General features: G+C 31.6%; 1 protein-coding gene across 1 annotated transcript in view; it reads left to right on the top strand.

The window, feature by feature from the left end:
- The window catches only part of LOC139500616 (uncharacterized), a 31,276-nt gene extending 19,733 nt beyond the window's left edge, over positions 1-11,543 (top strand). Inside the window, exons 6-9 of the mRNA XM_071289365.1 lie at positions 2,898-4,115; positions 4,823-5,297; positions 10,168-10,234; positions 10,511-11,543. Of these exons, the coding sequence (XP_071145466.1) occupies positions 2,898-4,115; positions 4,823-5,297; positions 10,168-10,234; positions 10,511-10,601 (1,851 nt within the window). The 3' untranslated portion in view covers positions 10,602-11,543. The remainder of the gene's footprint in view (positions 1-2,897; positions 4,116-4,822; positions 5,298-10,167; positions 10,235-10,510) is intronic.
- The last annotated feature ends 998 nt before the right edge of the window (positions 11,544-12,541 follow it).

The following is a 12,541-nucleotide window of genomic DNA, read 5'->3' as shown; positions in this document are numbered from 1 at the left end:
GACAGTCGCATAAAATTCCAAAGAAATTAGAGGAAAATTTGAAGATAAAAGATATTTTCGAATTTGTTAAACAAAGTATTTTGAAAACATATTTTTCAAGTATATGAAGTACATATTTTCTTCATGAGGTCATAATATATGAAATAAATATAGAACAGTTTGACTATATTTTCTTTATTCCGCGTTCTTCTACACTCGTAAAATTCAACACTGGAAAAATTGAATGCATCTATAAAGACCAACTGTACCAGTTAATAAATAAATCAAAATAAACATGTAGATGCCATAACTAAGCATTCTCGTGTGGAAAAGTGTTCATATCATATTTACAAGCTATAAAAAAGAAACAAGCGACACCTGTGAGTGTAGCAAAAAATCTGATAAAATCTGAACATTGCCCCTCTATCAATTAAATGAGGAAAATGCAAAATCAAAAATTTAATATGTGACTTTCCTATAGCTGTGCGCCTTGAAAGTGGTATTCAATATTGTTCCTCGGTTTTTGATAGTCCTCTTAGTAAAATTTATTCTCAACCTGTCTAAATGTCTTTTTTTATGGTTTGTAATTGACTGTTTAGTCATTGGCATTTTCCCCACAGGCATCGTTTTAACACATACAAACTCCACACCGTGGATTCATTTTAATACGTGGGTTATCAATTTTCGTGAATTATTGGGTAAAGGTGATTTACCAATTTAAATGTTCAAAGAAGTATACATATTCTATAGGTTGTATGCAGACTTTGGCAAAACCACGAAATCAAATATCAACGAAAATACATTTTTTACACGATCAACGAAAATTAATTTATCGTACAGTGTTTTGTTTTAGAAAAAAGATACACATTTGCAAGAGCTCTATTTTTAGTTACAAATAATAATATTAGCTGACAAATTTAAGCAAGATATCAAATCAATTTATATAGACAGGTGTAATCTTTAATTAGAAACCTTAAACACTTATTTTGATATACACTTTATCTTGTATGACTTTGTGACTACATTTTATTTATATTTATATGATACAAAAACAATGCTGATTAGGTACAACTCATAAAGAGGCCACCCTCCACAAAACATCAAATGACATAGAAGTAATCATCTATAGGTCACCGTGCAGTCTTCAACAATTATCAAAACCCATACCGCATAGTCAGCTATAAAAGATCCCGAAATGAAAATTCAAACGAAAAACAAGTGGCCTGATTTATGTAAAAAGGAATGAACGAAATACAAACATAATATACAGTAACGAACGACAACCACTGAATTATATATCAACAATATATAAGAGTTCCTAATTATATTGTAAACCAAGTCTATACCTTTGTGTTTACATCGTTCACATCGTCAATCAATTTTGTGTCAACAATATATAAGAGTTCTTACAATGTTGACGATGTTAACACGATGTCGTGTTAACATTGATAATTAATCATCCAGTTCATTTATAAGATTTTAGTTTGGTTCAACTAAATTTATACGATATATTTGGTTTAGTTTGATTTAGAAGAAATACCGACATAGTTAGATAATAAAAATTAATTATTTTATCACTACCACTATTTGATATTAATTAGTATTGTAATCTTCATTGTTATTAATAAATGTTATATCAACGTTACAAACCTAATCTTGAATTCTATCCTAATTCTATCCTATTTTTGGGTAAATGTTTAGAACTTCAAATGTGACGTCACTTAAATTTGTGCGTTTATCGATTTGGCTAACGCGGCTGTGAATTTTGATATGCTAGTTTAGGTTATTTATCTATCCGTTTTTATTTTGTAGTTAGTCACCGGTTTTATCATTTATATCAATTGTATGGTCATTTTATAGAAATTTACTGTTTGCACAGAGTTATTCTAAATAATAAGGATGTTCTTTTCCCAGGCAGAAAACCCTGGCCGTATTGGGCACAACTTTTTGGAACTTTTGGTACTCAGTGCTCTTCGACTTTTTACTTGTTTTGGCTTTCGGACTTTTTTCATCAGAGCGTCACTGGTTAGTCTTGAGTTGACGAAACGCGCGTCTAGCATGTTTAATTTAGGCCTGGCGCCTTTTGTTAACTATTATTCGTGTGTTTCTCTGTCCTATATGTTCTCCCATTTATTTGTATTGTAGTCCTATCATGTAATGTCATTTTAATGTTATATTTAACATTGCCATAAAAGCGGGAGGTTTGGCATGCCACAAAACCAGGTTCAACTCACCATTTTTTGTTATTAAAATGTCCTGTACCAGGTCAAGAAAATGGTCATTGTTATATTATAGTTCGTTTCTGTGTGTGTTACCTTTTAATGTTGTGTTTCGGTTTGTCGTAGTTCTCCTCTTATATTTGATGTGTTTCCCTCAGTTTTAGTTTGTAGCCCGGATTTGTTTTTTTCTCAATCGATTTATGAATTTCGAACAGCGATATACTACTGTTGTCTTTATCTAATATCGCGATTTCGACACTAATCCTTTTCATTTTGCACCGGACATGCATGTAAACATGTAAGCGGACACCAACCTCCCACCTCATCATGTGACAGTGGTGCAACAGGACAAGACAAGAACTATACAAAACAATAAGCAAACAAAATATATGATCAACAGCAACAAACAACAATCACTCAATTACAGGATCCTGACTTCAGACAGTCACATATAGAAAACAAAGCATAAAAACACCGACTGGACGGAGCAGGATATTTATACATCCAAAACATACAAAAAAAATCCTTAAATACAGAACTGAAAGTACTCGCAGTTACTGACAGCTAGTTAAAAGCCATTAACAACTAATTAAAATATCATCTTTTTTACTTATTTCATGTTACACACTTATGTGTATGAGCGTTGCTTTCTGATTAATCTTAAAAAAATCTTGCTTATTCCGTTTTGTTAATTTCAAGGATAACCTAGATGGTGTAAAATCAAAGTACCAGGAAGATCTAAACAACGTGGTGCAGAGGGATGAAAAAAGAGGACATTTTCGGAAACATTTCTTTCTATCTAATACTGATGAGCAAAATTACAGAAAAGAAATTCCAAACATCAGAAAGTATATCTACGATATTTCAACAAAACAAGAAAACTGGGGCGTAGAAATGCCTTTGAAATGGATCCCTTTAGAAAATGAACTTAACAAGCATAGAAAAATGGGTAAAAATATATTATCGTTTCAAAGCATTAAGGAAATAAGTGACGAAAGGCATTGTCTTATAGTAGATGAAGATGAATTTAAAATGTTCTTGAAATTTCACCATGATCTTGGAACAGTCATTTATTTTGACGATGTACCTGATTTTATAATCATCAATCCAAACTGGTTTGTCAAAGCTCTCCGATGTATTGTTTCAGCAAGAGACTTTATTTCAGAAAATTTACAATTGAATTGGAAGGATTATGAAGAATCTGGATACATAGGTATGAAAATGATACAAACAATATTCCAGCAAAAGGACCCAGAATTAGCACACAATCAAGAACATATCATGCACTTATTAGAAAAATACGATATTGTCGTGGAAATGCCAAATGTTGTTCGTCAGAAAGAACATGAGAAACTGTATTGTGTTCCTTGCATAGTAAAATCATCTGCTATTGAAAGTATTACCAATAATTTTGTTGGGCAAGAAAAAACATCCATTCTTTGTTTCGAATTTGAGTTTTTACCACCTGTGTTTTTTTTTTGTCACCTTGTTGTTTATTTACTTCGAAGGTACAATTTAAGCAACGAAAGTTCGTCATCATCCAGGAAAGCGTTATACCGAGGCGCATGCGTGTTTGACATCGATTTCACCGGCTGCGAAAAGTTATTCCTTTGCAAATACCAAAATACTATCCAGGTGCAAATTTGGAGATGGAACACAACTATAACCTGTTCAGGACAACGAATACGCCTTGATATCGAAGATGACTTAACGTACATACAAAGAAAATACAGATTAGACTCCTTGAAAAATTACATTCTGAAAGTGAAATGCCAATTTAGTGAAAGTACAAGTCTGGAAGGCATGGTTGAACTAGGTCCCTTAGTCAACACCGAGAAAAAATTCTATTGTAATGTTCATGGGTACACTCATTCCACAGAAAAAATCCGAAAAACATGGGCCTTCAACCGAGGAGAGGTAATGTCTTTAATAAGAATTTTCGCACTTCTGAGGTTGTTCATGATTATTATCTATATTCAGTGGACCATTTAAAAACATTTTAAAATTGTTACATTGATTACACCATTTTCAGTAACTTTAAATGAACAGCATATGTTGTATACATTTTTCAAAATCAACTTTAAAAACAAAGGTCTGTATTACAAGTTTTCAGCGGATTTGTTGCTGTAGTCTTAGTTTTTTAATGAATCGTTCACATTTAAAATCTAAACCATGAGTAGCAGTACCACAAGTGTGAGATGCATCTCTTTTAAGAGTTTTTTTTTCTAACAGTTGATGTGTTACCCTCGCATTTGGTTTGTGACCCGGATTTGTCTCAATTAAATCGATTTATGACTATTGAGCAGCTGCACACTACTGTTGCCTTGGTCTATATTCAGATATGAATCCCATTAGCTCACCGATGTTCCAACTATAAAATCCATAATAAATAAACCCATCAAGGTACGAAAAAGAAGGGATCGAACCCTGTATTTAGGTTTAGTTACTTGAACAATATATAATTATATTCACAGTTTTTGATGGATAACAATCTACACTTTATAGATAAACAGTTTGTCGAGTCATATCAAAACCCGTAATTTGTTTTTTAATGATCACAACCATAGAGGATCAAGATACTAATTAAGTTCTATTATGTTATGCCTAATCTTTGAATATTTTAGGACAAAATATCAAAGTTAACAGACGAAAGTATGAACTTTATACGGATTCAAAAAATTTCGACAGAATTGATGTGCGATATTTTATATGAATTGTTACTTCATGATAACTATGTAGGACTAAAACCAAGAGATGAAAGTAATATTACCGATTTATATAGCAAGATAAGGGGACAAAATCTGAGAGTACCATCTAATGGATGGGGAGGTCAGCGATTTCCCAACGAATCAATTCAAACAAACACTGGAGACGATGTCGAGAGAATACGGTTGATCAGAAATAAACTACAGCATTCCAGTCAGTTTCAAATGTCTGACAGTGAGTACAACGAAAGGATTCAACAACTTACTAGGCTGACGGAACGGTTTGAGTTTTTGTTACAACCAAGGGAATCTTACATTGCTAGGCTAAACAAAATACGAACAGCTGAATTAGGGGAGATAGATTTAGCCACGTGTATAAACGTTCTGATCAAAGGTAGGTTTTTCGAAATGAAAAATGCTACAACTAAAAAACTTTCATTAGAGAAACATTAAGAAATCGTTATGAATATATAAATGTTATATGTTGCATACAACATCAGTCTGTTCATCTACACGATGTCGCATAGTTGAGATATAAGTGTATCTTCAACAACATGTTTATATATGTTGTTGAAGATACGTAGCAGTTAAAATCGTGCCCTTTCCCTTTAATGTGTCCTTTAAATGTTAAGTTTAACCATTTATCGATATATGTTGGTACGTATGTGCATCTGTACATCCTTACATTCCGCATGTTTGCTAAAAAATATATTTCGTAATGATATAAATTACACAATTATCTTCCCAATAAAATTTCAAGTGTTCGATTAATCTATTTATATTTACATTGATGTTAATATTGCTAACATGACCTTCGAAGGTCAACTCGATAGTTAATTAGATGGCGTCTAGACTAAAATACAGACGAAAATTAGATTTACATTATAGAGTCCATGCCCTGTTAAATGTTTATTTTAGACTTTTTATAGTGTGGATAAATGTTTTTTATTGTTATTAAATAAATATGAGTATTTGAGTCAAATCGGTAAACATAAATGTTGACAGCTAGTGCTCCTTTAACCCAATTGTCACATACATTTTTTGAGCTACTTTTCTAACCGACTTGTTCTTTTATTTTGGGCCTAAATTAAAATATTGTTTGTTTGCCCTTTTCCGACCCTAAGTTTTGAAACAGGGTAGGTAGGTAGGTAAAATATTTTATTTTTTTCCCCAAAAAAATAACTTGGCTCGGTATATTATTTGTCATGGGTAGGCAGGTAGGTAAAATATTTTATTTTATAGATACAAAATCTGCATAATGTCATTTTTTTTGTCCGTTTTTTTTTTGCAAATAAGTTTTCCGCTGGGACTATTAGTTTTGAAAAAAAAATATATAAGAGATAACTTTGTACTGGTAAGATAATGTCCGGGCAGACATATATTACTAGTAGAAAAAGTCCCTAGAGTGTTACAAATTTCGTTTGTGCCTTTTTTCCAATAAAAATGCTATAATAAGACTTAAAACTCAATTGTCACATATTTTGCATCACATTTATAAATGATCTGTATGGAAAACTTGGCGATTTTACTGCCAGATATTCTCCACTTTACAGGGTTTTGTCACTTTTGGTTCATGTCAGATATAAATAATTTAGCGGCATCGTTAACATAATCATTCTGATATGCGGATCACAAAAGGCCATCACTACATAGAAGACAACGTCCGTTTACAAATTAGTTTGTACACACGTTAATACTTTTGTATCAAACGAACTTTTTTGTAAATGAACCCTGCTCTTTAAGTTTAAAGGTACAGAGTAACGTACTTCATATCATGATTTCAGAAAGCGTTCAACATCGATTTCAAACAAATGCTTTGAAACTTCAAATGCAAGTGTTCATGTCAAACGCTCAGGTGATACCAAACGGACTGGACCTTATACGTAAAGATAAAACCCGAGGATTCCGGTAAAAAAGTTTTGAGCGGGAAATACAAATATAAGATTTTGGGTAGGAACGAAAAAATAAAATAAAATAAAATCTTGCTGGTAAATACAAATAAAAGATTTTCAGGCGGAACGAATTGATAGGGTCGGTCGGTAAAGGGCAAACAAACAATATTTTAATTTAAGCCTTGTATGTCGCATACGTCATCTATTGCGAATAAAAAGAAAAATATAAAGAATCAGACATTGCTCTTTAATTTCAAGTTACACTATATAGACAATATATGTCAATCCCTGAACCTTTCAAAGTAAAGCAACTTTGCTGATATCATCTATCGCATTGAAAGTAAAATAATGGACACCACAGTTACAGAGATTTTTATGATTTTTTTATTGCACATGAAATTACCGCCAATTGGGAACATGTTGTTCAGACTTTACTTTTCTAGGTGGAAGTTTGTTTTATTATTTGTCTGCGCTTCGTCTTCCGATTTGTGTAATGGCGTTGTCAGTTTTCCTTTGACTTTAAAGTTTTGAATGTGTACATTGTATCTTCCGCGTCTTAAACTGTATATTATGTTGCCATTAAGGTGGTATTGGTGTCTTCCTCCATCTTGGATTGTAAAAAACAGAGAATCAAAGGTCCATATTTTCTATCAAGCTAGCAAAACTTGTTGCAGGAATGCAGATATTTAATGTAAATTTTCATTTAAAAGAACCAATTTATAAGATTATAACTTATAAATATTAATATTTTTGCAAATGTTGATTATTTTTGGTTGTTTTTAATTTTTTTTTAAATTGGCATTTGAAGGGGATGTAACTCTAAAACAGTACATTTTCTGAAGGATTCTACATGAAATTTTCATATTTTGTATTTTAACCGGAAAAGACGTACGGTGACCATATCTTTTCTTTTGATATTCTCAAAACATTGTCTGAAAGCCATCTTTTCCTTAAGTATTTAACAATTCTATCATGTTGTTTAGTTTCTAATCACAAAATGGTGTTTTTTCCTGTATAATCCATACAAAATGTGTCATTTTGTCACGTCTTGTAGCTTGAGAAAATGCGCGGTGACCTATCGTTTTTATTATATTTTTGAACATTTATCAATAGATACTACGTTTTGGCAAAATATGAACAAATTCTATCATTTTTATTTTAGACTCCCATACCACCTTAAAATCTCCAGAACGCATATTCGTCACGCTTTTGTCATATAGTTTTGGAGAAAACGAAAACATATTTCTAACTATCGATCACTATAACCGTTACTTAGTAGAAGACATTAATTCAAAATGTATGTATACTTTGAAAAAGGCTGCAAAATTTTCCACGTTTGCTCTTTCGTTTTGTATACTCATCATAACCTTATATTTTAAATAATGCATTTCTTAAGGTCAAGGATCAGTAAATAAACTAGTCCATAGATTTTTTTAAAACTTAGAACTCAATTAGATATTGAAAATATACATTAGAAAATGTAAAAAAAAAAGTATATGTCACCGACTTCGTTTTCAAGAAAAATCCATTTTTAAAATGGTCCGAGAGGGTACTAAATTGCATTGAATATATAGAGTAAATCTATATTTTTCTTCTACAATTTTCGGTTTCTAGTATAAATCACGAGAAGCGCTCCATAGAATTTTTTTTTAAATTAATATTTTTTTCTTCTTTGTCTTACGAATTAGATTATATTAAAAAAAATATGGTCACCGACATCTTTTTCCCTGTAGAAGCGACGCACACCCAACATTTTGACAAAAAAAACCATAAAAATTCGTGACGTCGTAGTTTTTATTATATAACGTCAAGTTATCATGCTAATAATAATTTCCAACGTTCTTCGTGTTGATTATGCACGATGATTATGTGTTTCGTATTGATAGATTCTTTTTATCGTAAGAGTCTGGATAATTATCACAATTTTTTTATTTAGTATTACCAATATTCTTTATTCTTTATATTTTAGCACCTCATTATACACTTTTTCTTTTTTTGCATTTTATTCTGCAATTTTTGCCCATTATTCTGTATTCCGTAAACCCCAATCAGACCCTCTTTTATGGCACATTTTAAAAAGAAATTATACGTTGTAAAAATGTGATACAAGTATGTTCATTATCAATATACATATCTAAAACAATTACTAATTCCGACAAAAATACGTTGTAAGTACATGAACGCAAAAATGGTAAAATCTTTAAAATAGAAATCATCAGGGTAACTGTATACAAGTTGACGCAATAAAAGATGTAATTGAAGCTATATTTTTTATGCCCCCTCAACTACCCCTGTACATCTGTCCGTCCGTCATTCCGTCTGACCGCCCGTCCTTCCGTCTGTCCGTCGTCCTTTATAGTTTATAGTTTTTCCGCAAAACATCTAGTTTGAATCCTAGAACGTACTTTGCTGTCTGCATGTGGTCAGGTTCTTGATCTTTATTAATATTTACTCTAATGAGAGATAGTTGAACTTTGTCATTTTTGGGTAACCAATTTCAGTAATCTCTTAGACTATCTTGTAAGTCATCTGTTTACAATTTAACTCCATTCCGATATATGATTTGGCCACTTTTGAAAAAAAAACGGGTTTTTTAGCAGCGGAACATGTAAAAGCTTGTTTTGGTACAATATCACGACAGAACGTGTTCTGTCCATATATTGCTGCTTAACATCGCATATATAAACAAACATTATATCAATGATTCTACAAATTCTTGAAAGAGTGTCGTGTGGTTTTTTATGCATCTTCAGGTTAACAAGTAAAACACGCAGACAAACTGACATCTTTGTTAACATCTTATTTGTTCTGTATAAAATTAATTGTATACAAGTCTCCATAAACGTTTTAAAAAGTTTACTAAATGGTTATTGTTTCATAAGTGTACATATATATGCTCGAAGTATATATAGAATCAGTACATGATACACAACAATTTTAACATTGCAAAATCTGGTCAAAGGGACGTAATTCGTACAAAACGTCGCAATATTTCGCGGAATCCGATAGACGGCGTTCATTTACTGTTACTTGACCTTAAGGTTTTTGTTTTCGTTTAACATTCCGCAGTGTCATGATTGATCAAATAAAAGACCGTATGAAGGTCTGTTTGGCTATTATTAAAAACTCATTTTCATGATTTGTAGAAGAAAGAAAACACGGCATTGTAACATAAAAATTGACTCCTTGTTAATAATTTCTCTTACTTTATTTTTGCCTAGAACCACATTTCATCGAAACTCTGTATCTTCAAAAGAGTGGCATGTCGTTCTAAAAGAAATAACTTCATTAAGGTATATAAATACAAGTAATGTTAAATGTTATATTTTGTTTACATGTACCTAAATTTATAATATCTGATACACTTTTCAGAGGTACCGAGATTTGTTGCATGGCTGCATGGTCGGCAGCCAAATTTATCAAAGAAAAGAAATTTCTGGTAAAATATGATATTTATTTTTCAAAAAACATATTTTTATTAGCAATGGTTAACATTAAAATCAAGTAGTCATGAGTTTTAAAATTAAAAAAATACAAAGAATTTAACAAGATAATAACCAATTACAATTCATGTAGTTCAGTTTTAAGAAAAGGATTGTATTCTCTTTTTAATGTCAATTTAAATAAGAAATTAAATCAAGTTTAAAAAACTTATAAGAATGTTTTAAAAGCATTTAATAAGTGTTGCAAAAAGTGATCTTTTTGTTTATTGCAGGCGGCAGAGATGGATATGGAAGATAGGACTTGGAGTTTTGGGCATTATGTTACAACCAGAACGTTCAATATTTTCTTGGCTTATTGACTGATATTCTATATAAATTTTCATAGCGGATTTTTCGTAAGAGTAGAAAATACTTCAATGCTTGTGGAATAAATCCAAAATTTTGAATTCAGACGGCCATAATAAAATATCACATAATGAGCAAGTTACATGTTCGCTCTTAACATTGGCTTAGTGATAACATTTTAGCTCGCAAACATTTGGAGGTTTTGCTGCATTACATTCAAATTTTCCGACATTTGTATAATTTCTTAAATAGGATCCGCTGTAATCACATGATGTCATGAGATATCATTTAATAACTATAGAATCTGGAAGGAATCATGGTTTATCACATTTTATTTTCTATAGAATAGCGGTATACTACTGTTGTCTTTATTCAGGAATTCCCTTAAGTAGAAAATGGTGGATTAATTCCGGTTTTTAGCTAGCTAACAGAGGGACGAAAGATACCAGAGGGATAGTCAAACTCAAACTTAAAATGAAAAGAGCAAACAGACAAACAATAGTACACATGACACAACATAGAAAACTAAAGAATAAACAACACGAACCCCACCAAAAACCAATGGTGATCTCAGGTGCTCCGGAAGGGTAAGCAGTTTCTCCTCCACATGTGGCACCCGTCGTGTTGCTTATGAGATAACAAATCCGGTAAATAGTCTAATTCGGTAGCTAAACCTCTGGTTAAATTTGCTATTGTGACGTCACAAAAAAAATGCCCGATAGCGTCGAATACAAGGAAAACTTTTTTTGAGTGGAGATCATTGATCCCATGGTGTAAAATCATTTAAAAACAGATTCCATCATCAAATGGAACAATGTAAATTGAATCAATGACGTGAATGTGTTTCCTTTCTGCGATAGGAGCAATGAAAATGACTCACAGACCTTTATATTATGAAATAGTCGATTGCATATGTTCTTTGTTAAGCGAGTTAGGAATAATATTAAAACATTAACTATTTACACTTTTCGTATTCGTCTATTGAGAATTATGAGCTTTGTATTGGTAATACATGTATTGTCCCCTTGTACAACCTGTTCACTTAACAAACAAACAAACATTTCTGAACGTTGACATGCTGATCTACGTGTCCTTAACCTATGATGTGTATACACTCTAACATTTGCACATGTTAAATTTTGTTGTAGTTATAAAATGTAATTTTGAAGAAATCTATTGATGTATCTATGATGAGTTTATTTGCAACCACTGGGTCGATGTCACTGCTGGTGGAGATTTATTTCCCCGAGGGTATCACCAGCCCAGTAGTCAGCACTTCTGTGTTGACTTGAGTTATCATTGATATGTTCATAATTATAAATTAACTGTTTGCAAAACTTCGAATTTTTGAAATACTAAGGCTTTTCTACCTCAGGATTAGATTACCTTAGCTGTATTTGGAAAACTTTTAGGAATTTTCGGGCCTCAATGCTCTCCAATTTCGTACTTATTTGGTCTTTTAAACATTTTTGATTCGAGCGTCACTGATGAGTCTTTTGTAGACAAAACGCGTATATGGCGTAAATATAAAATTTGAATCCATGTATCTTTGATGAGTTTATTTGATGTATAAATAGTATGATTTATTTTATAAAACATGTCATGTTTTATTCAAGTAAATACAGCACCACTCCATTTACAATAATTGTTATCTACGATTTGCAATTACTTTGAATAATGAGGCAAACGTCAAAGATAAAAAAAGAAGAAACAATTGTCTCATTTTTCTTTTGTTTGATCAGTCTCAATTAGATTCTAGATCCATGTGTTTAGTTTATAGAAAAGTATATTAATAAAAAAAAAACTCTCAATCACTATCAATTATATAGTAAGACAATGTAATGTCATTGATCTTTATATAAACCTTGTTAATAGAACTTAGGATTTACTCCGGAAACGGTGTTGAGTATACCATTATATTATAATATAACTTGTGTTTTTCTTATTATATTAAAATG

Source organism: Mytilus edulis, chromosome 13 (genome assembly GCF_963676685.1).
Source record: "Mytilus edulis chromosome 13, xbMytEdul2.2, whole genome shotgun sequence".
NCBI lineage: Eukaryota > Metazoa > Mollusca > Bivalvia > Mytilida > Mytilidae > Mytilus > Mytilus edulis.
This window is presented reverse-complemented; position numbering and strand designations above follow the sequence as displayed.